The sequence below is a fragment of the Barbatula barbatula genome (assembly GCF_947034865.1).
Source record: "Barbatula barbatula genome assembly, chromosome: 13".
In the NCBI taxonomy this organism is placed as follows: domain Eukaryota; kingdom Metazoa; phylum Chordata; class Actinopteri; order Cypriniformes; family Nemacheilidae; genus Barbatula; species Barbatula barbatula.
In genome coordinates, this window is record NC_136776.1 from 20107944 (window position 1) to 20120219 (window position 12276).

At 39.2% G+C, this 12276-nt stretch overlaps 1 protein-coding gene across 2 annotated transcripts; it reads right to left on the reverse strand.

Moving 5' to 3' along the window:
* Positions 1–1394: 1394 nt before the first annotated feature.
* Positions 1395–9684, reverse strand: gtpbp1l (GTP binding protein 1, like). Of its 2 annotated transcripts, none has more exons than XM_079471792.1 (11): positions 9238–9684; positions 8601–8712; positions 7918–8098; positions 7484–7832; positions 7285–7408; positions 7096–7210; positions 6834–6978; positions 6356–6674; positions 5480–5658; positions 5223–5339; positions 1395–3788 (listed from the first exon to the last, which is right to left on the reverse strand). In XM_079471792.1, exons 1-11 carry the CDS (start codon positions 9403–9405, stop codon positions 3693–3695), a joined length of 1905 nt encoding a protein of 634 aa, XP_079327918.1. In that variant the 5' UTR covers positions 9406–9684; the 3' UTR covers positions 1395–3692. The 2 variants fall into 2 exon arrangements, with proteins under 2 accessions (XP_079327918.1, XP_079327919.1); XM_079471793.1 differs by having other exon boundaries at positions 9197–9330.
* Positions 9685–12276: the final 2592 nt, after the last annotated feature.

Sequence of the window (12276 nt, forward strand, 5' to 3'; positions counted from 1 at the left end):
ATGGCCCTACTAGAGCAAGCGCCTGATTGGTAAACGCAGCGCAAATTTTCACCAAAGCTCAGATTTTCCAAATCGTGCCATTCGCGCGAATCACACCGCAAGTAGGTCATCGCGTCTTTGCATTGATTTAACATGTAAATCACTTGCGCTTAACGCTTCGTTCGCGCTTGGTGTGAACACACCATTACAGTTTTGCAATGACGTGAGGGTAAATAAATGAAGACAGAATTTTCATTTTTGGGTGTACTATCTCTTTAACAACTAATTTAGCATATTTGATCAATTGATCAAACAGGTTAGTCCTTGAAATAAATGCAACCAGGGAATTGACTGATTTCAATTTCTTTCTCACAGAAGCTGCTCATATGTAATTTCTCAAATACACACCACGTTCTAGTCGACTTATACAAGCCTGAAATCAAAATGGCCCCCGGTACGTTCGAGCAAATTGCTAACACGCTGTGGCTCGGGTGAAGAAAAAAAACTGCAAAGACGAACCCAAAACATGAAGCCTTTCATCTTTGAGAGCCAGACTCAACAAAGTCAAAGGATGACATTGTTTTAGAAAAAATAACTTAAATCCTGCTTTGCTTTGGTCAAACACGGTTTCGGTCAATTAGCCTGTGGTTGTACAAAAACTGGATTGAGCGGTCAGGCTGTAGATGAGGGGCAGGACTCTAATGTTAAACAGTCGAAAATGCTTGAATAACTATCAATACACAAGGACAGCTAATTTTACAGCTGCTGCACATGACCTTCAAAACAAAAGACTGTTTTGTTGTTTCCAAGGTGCATTATGATGAATCTCTGTTAAATGGTATACTGTCTGACGGCTAAGTGTAATGTGTGCAGTTAAAGGGACAGTACACCAATAAATAACATTTCTGTCATCAGTTCTTCACCGCCAAAGCTGTGTGTGACTCATCTGAGGATAACCAAAAGAAGGTATTTCGAGAAATGTCTCAGTGGTTTTGCATCCATACAATGGAAGTCAATGTGGGTCTGTGTTGTTTGGTTAGCAACGTTCTTCAAAATATCGAAAGTCATAAACGAAAGTCATGCAGGTTTGGAATGACATACACGTAATTATACAACAACATTGACCAAATAAACAAAACGGCATCGTAACGGCTTAGTGTCGTTTTCCGTAATTCACAAAAAATGCCTACTGACACAATTAAATGTCAAGGTGGTGCGCGGTGTGAATAAAACTGGCTTTTGGAAAATCCGAGCAACAAAAGACATGTCCACCCCCTGCGGAGGAGCCGGGGAAAAAAAATCTACATATTATACGATAAAGTCGCCACGGGACTCGGTTTGACCGCATGTTCGGCTGCCGTATTACTGCCACCACTCGAATAGGTTTTGCCAAAAATGACATAAATGCCTCTTTTCAGTTGTCAGAGAACGTTTAATTTCTTTTACAAAGCAGTGTGACTGGGGACGCTAAGTAATTCACATTTTTTGATGCCGTATTTGTTCAGCTTATCGGAGACACAGGAAAATCAGTAATGAGTGTTTAAGGGAGAATAAATCAAATCTTTCGGTACTTCGGCTGAATGTTTTCTCTCGGGTGATCTTTAAAAACAAAAGAAGACAAAAGTACGTTTTAAAGCCAATAATCGTTTTGTCACGATACAGCGAGAGCAAAATGTTTAGTAATAATCGTTCTTGTATAACTTTATTTAAAAGGATTTACAACACCAATGTATTACACTTTCTTTTGTACATATTGTACAGCCAAGTTTGTCTCGACAGAAAAGAAACATGCACTAAAATGAAATCACCTGAAAAAAAGTCAACAATTGAAAAGTAAAATTGAATTTTTATCTAAAAACCATATCTAGGTCTTATAGGGACAAGACAATGTTTCGTCTAGATTCATTGTACTTCAAGCTTCTTGTTTATTTACAAAGACCACAAACCTGAATATGAAAGCTAAAACTTTGAAGTTGTCCTGATGGAACAACGAATAATAGTTAAAGGTTTAACGGGTTGCCCATAATTAAACGTAAATGATTTAATTCAGACGTCAATAAATCCAAAACAAACCCAAGAACCGAACCCATAACCAACTTGAATGTAGCCCTCAAGAAGACAAACTCAGTTGTGCTGAGGTTTTGACCGTTTTCAGAAACGAAATAAGCAAAAAGTCGACGTCAAATGTCTGCAAGACCTTCTAAAGCGCCACACTGCACGTTCCTGGCACCAACAGACAGAGACAAACTTCAATACGCTTCCCCTCTTCCATACATTCGTTTCTTTTTTAACAAGTTTAACAAAATAATTGGCATCCACATAGGTGTGGTCTTCAAGACGACACCTTTCAAATGAAAACATAAGAATTGAAACCCTTATCTAAATCCTGAAACAAACAATGTGTTAAAGGAACAGTGCACCCAAACGTGATCAGCTTTGCATCTTCAAACCTGTATGTTTTAAGCACAATTGTTCACACGTGTTTTCTATGCAAGTGAATGGTGACCAGAAGTCTGAAAATAAAAAAAGCCAAATTGTTCAAATCCAACTTTTACTCGGAATGATTGAAGGACCAAAACTGAACCAAAATCCGACATTGGGTTACATCTCGTAATTGACCGCAACGCATAACATTCCTATTTATATAACCAATAAGATTCGTGAGCTCGAGAAACGGTATGCTTTTCGGGCAATGAAACCATTACAGCCATTCTCCACGTATCGACTATAAAATAACTTTAAGACACGGAAAATACAAGTCTCATGATGTGTTTTCATAGGGTCATTTCTGGACAACAGCCCATGGTCACCATTTACTTTCGTTGTATTAAGAAAATATACATTTTGCAGAAAAATAGCTATATAATCATTCTTTTGTGCTTGATGGAAGCAAGAAACCCATGCAGATTTGTAAAGACATGAGGGCAATGGATTGAACTGTCCCTTTAAACTTGGATGAAACCGAGCTGTGTTCTCACTTTGCTTTGGTGTAAGTGAAGGTCTATGTAGGTCAAATTATAAAAAACCCAGAAATCAAATCTGAAAAAGATGTTACAACAGTACTGAATTCAAGCTTGGTTTTGCTGCAGTTCCTCCCAAATAGTTATCCAAGGCCTTTAAAAGCAATCCAAAATCCTGAAATGAAAAAAGCAATGCAAAAGAGCAGAATGGCACCTAATTTGTGACACTCCACGAAGGCTCGGCCTGCTGTGATTTCTTGCGTCTCGGCAGCGATGCCGCTCATTAAAATCAGAAGAGGATGAGGGGGCATAAAAGATTGACAGGCAGAACAGATTCCCTGCCTTTCATCTGCTTCAGCGTCGCCAGATTCAAATGAATGAAAATTAAGTGAAAAATAGGAAGATTGCTGAACGCAAACACGGATTCAGTTGAGTTATCCTTAATTGGGTCCTCGGGGAAACGTCCCGGCCACAAATTTCAGGTTTTAGGGTATTTATTGCTTCCGGGTGGGACCGCGTGAGCTTGTCAGTCTAGATTTTGGCACGATTGTGTCAGCGGAGATGAGCGTTTGCAATTAGGGAGCCAAGCAAGAAACAGCTTGGCCCGGATTCCTTTGTGAGTTTTATGGTACTTAAAGAAAAAAAAGGGGATGTGAAAGAGACGGACTTATGGGTAATGACAAAGTCTTTACTGCCCTCTGGTGTTTACTTATGAGAAAGTTCCGAACAGTAGTGATGAGTGAGAGAATCACTTCAGGTCTCAGTTGCCACCCCAGTACCGACGCTCAGAGGCGATTTTCCTTTGTGTCGCTGACCGCCTCGCCTCCTTCCGCTTCCACCAGGCTTTGACTGAAAGAGATCGTAAAAAAGTTTTGATCATTTTCTAAACCAAACGTTTTTATAGGACTTCAAACGTAAAACAACACTTAATTTGCGCAAAGCATGCTGGGAACTGCAAATGCTCTGCCCAGTTTAACAAATTTAAGTTTACACGACACAAATCATTCATGCAGTACCAACTTAAATCGATTGAAATAACTGAACCCAAAATAGTCACTTTGTGCTAAACAATTTGAATAGTGTTGAATTAACTTGCTAAATTAAGTAAATTGGACAAGTATCAAGATGTTTTCACTCTACAAAGTTTTTATGTGTCATAAATTCAATACGAATTCCTTTTTTAAGCGGAAACCTAAAAGACGCAATAATCCAATATGATGTTATAACGTAACCGAGGTAAAAATCTGTTACACGTTAGTACTATTAATTGTCCTTTATTTTCTGTGTTTAACGTTTAGCATTCGTAGCGTCTGTTTTACAAATCTGAGGCGTGTTCATTTTTCCTCCCTTTAACTTAAAAGGAAATACACCGAAATGACTTTGCGAGGAATTTCATTAGAGTTCTGTAAATTAAAGCAGTCACGCGGACTAATAAACACAGGTTTATTATTTAAACGCTATTAAAACAAACAAGGAGAAAGCAGACCGCTGTCACCGTTTGCAAGAAAATCAATTACCCATTAAGCCCAAATAAAAGTTCAAAGACCGTTTGAGCAATAAATGAAACCAATTGCATAAAACCCAATAATGACAGAAACCTCATGAAAGTCATAATCCCTCTATGTGATTTCAACTCTAGCAAATAACATATTAAGAAGCATTACGTGCGACCTCAACAGGTTAAAAACCCATTTACCTTCACTTCAAACCGCTTTGTTTTTGCCTTTATAAAGCGCCTTCTCTTTCCCTGCCGGCTGCCGTGACAAGAAACAGACAGCAAGGGAAAGAAAAGGAAATTAAGTTTTGGAGTATCTGGCATCAAAAGAGATTTTCAAGCGTCCGTGGGAATGAGGTAAAGAATGTATGCAGTAGATGATCACGCAACGAGAAATAATACAAGATCACAGATGTGAAGAAGAAATGGAAGATAGGCATGAAATATCAAAGTGGTTTAATATAAGTTGTTATATAAATGTACTTTGATTTTAATACCATTCGAATCAAAGACACAACGGATGTTAAACTATGGAACAAATTCCCATCCCAGGGGTCCACTGAGGAACGTCTGGCGTATATGATTTTTTTCCGTCACGCTTATCATTGATTTTGACCTTCATTGAATACTGTAACTCAAGCTTACAGTCGGATGACGGATTCGCCTTCATTATGGATTTGGATTAGCACGTGCTTTCATCCAAAACAACTTATTCGGTAGCTATGTGTTTTTAAAAAACGTAACTTTCATTTTAAATAAATTGTGAGAATGGTGTCGCTTTCTCTCACCTGTTGTGCCGTTTGAGAGCTTGTCTCCGTATGTGATGTCTCTTCGCTGGATCCCTCCACCTGCGGTGAGGTTTTCTTGGTAGACTGCATCTTGGCCTGAGGCTTTGTTTGAAGCAGCTTTCATACACAAAAAACACAAGGGAGTTTTGCAATAAAACGCCAATAGATGTGAAATGTTCTAAACTTACTTTGTTTAAATTCACAATGGAACAAATATATCTTACAACGTAGGGTAAGGTAAACACGTGATCTCTGACCTTAGTGACGGTACCCACGGCTTTGGTCCTTCCCTCCCTAAAGACGAGTCTCTGGTCCGTGTGAAAGTATTCGGGGGTCTTGATAAAACGGAAGTGTACGGTGGCTTTGTCGCCCGTTCGTAAACAGTCTTTGTTCATGCTGAGGATGGTGGCGGTCTGTCTGATGCTACCACAATGAACTAAAACCGATACACAGGACAAAACAATATTAGCACTTTTTGACTTTAGAATAATAGTGTAAGAAAATGAAAATCTTTTCATGATTTAAATTACATTATACTATATAAAACTATCTAAAAATAATCTATTCCTATTGGGACATCCTTAAAAATATATTTGAAAGTGAAGTTAAAGTGGACTAATATATTAATCTATTTAACAACTGTATAAACGATTAAATATAATACATAATAATAAAAATAGTAATATAATAAATCATGTATATTTACTAATTAATTAAATTATTATTTATTTATATATTTATTTTATATTTGTTTATCCAATTTTAATAATAACATTTTTGTAAATAATACATAGCCATTTAAATATTTAAATAATAAACTGTGTATATTTATTATTGAATTGTAAAATTATTTAAATGCTTTTGAATATTTAATATATATTATATGTCTATTTATTATTGCAAGTTTCTTTTGCATATTTCTGTCCTGTAGCTAAACTGACAAAAAATGGCATTCACATAACAAAACATACCGTATAGCTTCATATACAGTACTTAAAACCTAAATAAATAAAATAAAAGTCCCGGCCAAGTGGTCAAATCAATATATATAACTTTATACTTAAAAATGTTGAGATTAAAAATTTTACATTTTCCAAAATAACGCCTTATGACATTGTGTCTTTTGTACTAACCCATAGCCTGGTATCTCGGTGCTATCGTGGTCGGGTGATGCAGCACCAGAATCTCTGCCTCAAACTCCCAGCATGCCTGTGGGCTGAGACTGGGTGACACCATCACCATTCCCTTCCTGATAGATGAACGCTTGATCTTCTTCAAGGCGAAGGAGGCTGTCTGTCCACCCCGCACTTCTTTCACAGGCATGCGCTTGCGGTGTATGGATTTGACAGCTATGGGAATGAAGGCGCCCAGAGGATCAGGGCCAAGGAGCAGCGTGTCGTTAAGACATATCAATCCCCGTAAAGTAGTCCCGGATACAACTGTCCCTACGCCCTGAGGAACACAACGGGTGAGGTTGAAATGAAATGATGGTTATGAAGTATTTAGAAGAACAGAACTGAGATGGAACTGGTGATGCATGACGTTGAAGAAAAATGTGATAACTATTTAAGCAATTTTTCAAACTATCGGCCGATATCATTTTTGTTTTACCGGCACTGAATATGTGTCATCGATCTGAAACTCTGCTGGCTCGTCATCTTTAAATGTCGTTCTGGAGGACAGCAGGTTCAAGAACATCTTCAACAGGTCCATGTTTTCACCCGTTACGTTAGAAATCTGAAAAATCGGACACATCCTACAAACACAAAAAATGTTTGGTTTACCCAGTGTTGCTTTTAACTCTCTAATAGTGGTTCCAATGTGTTACTATGCAGTTGCTAGGATGGTTGCCTGAATCAAAATAGTTAGTTACCTCTCCGAGCTGAAGTTTGAAGCCGTGACGATGACATCATCTTTGTTTTGCACCAAAACTGGAATCTTTCTGCATCCCGGAGACTTTAGTAACCTCTGTAATAACTTTAGCGTCTCTGTAATGCAAACAAACTTTTAATATTTTCCTTACTGTGTATCGCACGTTAGCACAATGTATGCTTCACATCACCTTGCAAAATGTTAGCGGGACACATGTCAATTTTAGTAACGACTACAAAGACGGGAACGTTGAGGGCCAGAGCCAGACCAAGGTGCTCTTTGGTCATGCCGACGATTCCGGCGTTACTGCCCACCTTTGCGACAAAGAAAGAAAACATTAAATGGTCAATAATGTAGATACGGAGGTCTTTTTCAGGGTTCTTCCTTACCATTAACATACAGAAGTCCGGCAAGTGCCCCGTCATGCCGAACACGGTGGTCTTCAGGTACTTCTCGTGCCCCGCAAGGTCGATAAAGGTGATGACTTTAGACGACCTCTCGCAGATCTTCGACCAGTCGAGGCTGCCGCCGTGGCTGTCCGGTTTGTTAACCACCTGCCCGTCTTGATCGAAGCCCAGGATGTCATTGCCCACGCTGCTGGTGCGTCCGCTCTCCATCTCGTGTTTGTGGCGGAAGAGCTTTTGACGTGCAAACCCACGGCCGTTGTCGAGTTCCCCATGGGTAAGGACGCCCAGCAGTGTGCTTTTGCCGGCGTCTACGTTGCCCACAACCGCCACTCTGAAAGAAGCCGTAATACAGACGAACGCAATGAGTCCCTTTAAAAATAATACAACAAAGATTTTTGTGAAAATATCTCGCACACCTGACTTCCAAAAAGTCCGCCTCGCCCACCCGGCGTCGTATGAGGTAATCTCGCACACGTCCCGCGGCCTCCGTTCTCTCTCTCAGCAGAATCATATCGCCGTCAACCTGTTGGCAAAGAGACTGCACGGTGGCGACAGATGCGTCCATATCCCTCTCATCCAGACCATAATCACCACCGTCTGGAGCAAAGAGACACGTTGAAATCCATCAGCCATCTAAATAGCCCATTTAACTCAGGGAACGTCAAAATCTATTTTAACAGCGAACGGTTTAGCTTGGACAAGTAATTAGCCTGTTCGCTGAGCTGTCATAATGCCTAAAAAAGCAATCGCAGATGAGAAATCGTGAAAAGAAGGTTAAACATCTATCGACTGCAGAATAATGCCGTGAAAACTAAGCAAAACAAGATAAGATGCGTAAGAGCAGGGTGTCAACATTGGTTAGGACTCAGTCAGCCGAGGCACTTAAACGGACCCCAGTGGGTCACCAGGTCAGACACGTTGCAAAATAATAACTAACAATAGAGCACAACGGACAATGTACATCTTTTACTCATCATTGCTATGCGGATTTTTATTTAAACAAACCAAATTTTTTACATATAATGCGACTTGGAGGCATTGATATAAAATATAAAGCAGAAAAACACAATTCCCATTTCATCTGCACGATCGGTCTCACCTGTCCCCATCCCGACCACATACATGGTCTCACCACAGCTCTCCTCCATCCTGTCCCGCAACTGTCTGAGCAAACAATCGTACTGCTCTCCTGTGGGGCTGACCATTGCAAACTGACAACACAAATATAAATCATTAATATACACATAAATAAAAGACATTTGTTAGTAATGTATTTTTATAAATAATTTATATAGAAATAGTAAATATGCATCACTGTTAATGATATGTTTTAAACTAATGATGAATCAAAAATCATTGTTCATTGAAATATCAACAATTGTTAATAATACTAATACATGAAAGTTTAAACGAATGCGTTTAGTTTTCATAACGCACGTAACGTTACAGCAACAGGTGTGCACGAAAACACAGCTTTAAAATAGCTTTTGATGTCATAACAAACACGACTTTACGCCATAAATACCCCTCATCTCATTTCGGTTCACGACCGCGGGGTAGACAGTCGTGCCACTGTGGCACCGACGCACGGGCAACGTGCCACCCAAGCCACAACTCTCAATATACGTTTAAAGTCGTCAACAATGTTTAAACATCGTGCATTTATGAAATAAACAGTTGTTTAGATGCACGCACGGGCGATTGTGTTCAAATCGGCTGTCAGGCCTTGCGTGCACCTTGCTGCTGAGGTCCAGCTGATCCCCGGCGTCTCCGTTCTGATCGTCCCCGTTGTCGCTGCGCTCATCCCCGGTAGGATCTTCCGCGCATCCCGCGTCCGGAGCAAACATACACGCCGGCACCACAGACTCCGCCACCGGGCTTAAACTGGACTCCGTCGCCGCCATGATCCAGCCTGGGCTCGGGAAAGCGACAAACGCGTTTGCGATCGTGGGATTTCAAACTCGAGTAAGTTTCGTTTAGGAGTACAACTTCATTATTGCTTTAATAAACTCATATTGCGTAACGACGCGTGTTCCATTGCTTACAGATGTCTATTAGAGCGTCGGTAGTTGCCACACGGCAGCGTATAAAACTACAATAGTACAAAACTACAATCGTACGGTAATCGAGTTTAACGCACGTACCCTGTTCGTAAACTACGGAAGACACGCCCACTTCTGAATAAAGAATGTGCTTACAGTCAAGTAACGAAGACGCGTTTTAATCTTTACATTTATGAATTTAGCACGTGTGTGAACATATTTATATTTATATGCCGTGACGTCAAAGTGTGTGAAGTAGTAAGCCACTTTTATTTAATTTAAGGGGAACTGCAAACGATGACGTGTGCACAGCGACGTCATTGAAAACGTCGTTCGAACTTGAAATCCATAAGATTGAAATATGGCACACAGATGTTTAATGGTGTAAAAAGTTTAATAACCGGCCCATCGTAGTTTGCGGCCTAAACATAATTTGACTGGTTTGAATGGGAGCCGCCTTCAGGCCACGCCTACTTATTGAGCAGTTCGTTTAACATTATTGATTTATTACTTTTTTAACACACGTAGCGATAAATAAAATGCAGAGTGTGCAAAACAAAATAAACCAGCATGCAAAGTAGCTGCATCGACGCATGGCTTGAGTGCCAACTATGTGGATTTGGATTGCGATGTCAGTTTGTGATCGCAAGGTGGCAGTGTTGAGCCATTAATAAATACAACGCATACAATTTCCAATAATGTTTTTTAAATAAAGAACGTGAAGAGTGAGGTATTGGGCTTTTCTTTCACAATATCTCCAATCATCCGTCAATGAGCAATTCAACGTGAATCATTTGAACGGGTCCTAAACTTTTTATAATATTAGAAAATGCATTTGCTTTCAATCAAAGTAGTTTGCAAATTGACAAATTTGATCAACTAGAAAATTGCTGTCAAACACAAACAGTTCTACTGTGACCGAGTTGGCCTGTATTACTGAGATAAATAGATGTTTAAAAAGTTTTGATCATAAATCTATTGCGGGATTCAAATAAGACCACTTAAATATATACATTTTTACACGGAGAAGAATACTCAAATGTACACTATATAGAGCTTTAACAGTAAAGTAAAAATAATGTTAAGTTGATTATGTGGTCGTCTGTGTTTTTTGTTATATAAGGTGAGCTGCCAGGTTCATGAAACATTTAGCTAATTATAACATAAGCTATAAAAGGTCAGAAAGAATCAAGACATCTCTCAGCACAGTGAAGATATTTATACGGTCACCTACGTTACCTTGGAAACTTGGCCTGATTTGTTTTAATGGCCTACCTAGGTGCTCTCTAATGATAATTTATAAAGGAACAATACGGTAGAAACAAACATCGTGCCCTCTGCTTTATACTGTTTTACCTTGAAATGTCTGGCACGTCGAACTCTTTGTTTTGTTCAGGGATGGTGAAGTGTAAATTGGTCTGGGTTCTGGTCTGGATAATTTGTGTTGACGTGTTTAGGGGCAATAAACAGACAAACCGCTAAGCAGCAGGCCAAAAAAACATTCGGCATTCAAATGATGTTTTCAGATCAAAATAGAGTATCAAAGATTACGTTTCTATTGCTGCCTCAACTTGGCTTTGCGAGTCATATTAACATTACATTTTCTTTGTTTTATGACTCATCGAACCGTAAGTTGAAAGATAAAATTACATTTTTTTGTACTTTGAAATGTAAGGTGTCAAAAAATGAAACACACAATTCAATATGTGTGTGTGTGTGTGTGTGTGCGTGCGTGTGTGTGTGTAAATACCGATAGGGGTAGACATTTTACACATATACTGTAAAATAACATTAAGAAATGATATTTAAAAGTAAAACATATTATTTATAGATTATTTATTGAATATATATAGATATGGGAACCTGAAATCTGAGATAACTAGTGAAAAATCCTAACAATCAATCTTCAAGTCTATATCCCCATGACACTTGAATGCCTACATAAACAAATAGACTAAAATAAACAATGATAATATTAACGTTGATATATGTCAGGGAATCTGACTCTGTTCCACTACTCCATAACAAAGCCAGATTTCCACGTCCGTCCTTTCTTCCATGCCAGCGGTGAATGTTAGCTGTGCATATCCATCATCCTAAATGCATTATTCCATTTGTACCATCTCGCCTCTCATCCTTCCCCTGTTCTCCCTTTTCCATCGTCTCCTCTTCACTCCTCACCTCTCCTCTCAGAGACACAGTTCCCTTTTGTGCAGCATGATTGAAATTCTGAGGCTTGTGGAGTCTTAGGCCAGACTGGAGCGGTGGCCAATTAGGACATGGAGGACCCGGGGGTCTCTATCTGGGTGGGGTGAGGGAGAAGTGTGGCGAGTTTTGGAGAAAGTTGCATTAATGTTGTGAAGAGAGCGCTCAAACGCAGCTGAGTGACATTTCACAATGTAAGAGATTCACTTTTGTTTCTTATTGTCGAGAGAGAGGTTTCAGACAACCAGAATAAAAAAAGCATGCTTCAGACTACTTTGACATCTTTCTATTAAATTAATAAGAGCAATTGCATTGGCTAGCTGTAGGTGGCAGTATAACACTCTCAGATCGGGTTTGATTTGAGTTTGTGGTTATCTGTGCACGTATACTTTAACTCACTTAGCAGACACTTTTATGCAAATATTTATTGATCTAAAACAAAAAAAGAGGACAGCTATAGAATCGTTTTTACTAAGTATATTTATTTTTGAATATTTATTTTATGCAATATTTATTGATCTAAAACAA

What these genes read in the sequence shown, in the direction of transcription:
- gtpbp1l (XM_079471792.1), bottom strand. Translation starts at nt 9,405, where the DNA reads ATGGCGGCGACGGAGTCCAGTTTAAGCCCGGTGGCGGAGTCTGTGGTG. An exon ending in ATGACACATATTCAGTGCCG is followed by an intron (nt 6,675 to 6,833) that starts GTAAAACAAAAA and finishes TGTGTTCCTCAG; the next exon opens with GGCGTAGGGACAGTTGTATC. An exon ending in GCTCTCAAACGGCACAACAG is followed by an intron (nt 3,789 to 5,222) that starts GTGAGAGAAAGC and finishes GATCTCTTTCAG; the next exon opens with TCAAAGCCTGGTGGAAGCGG.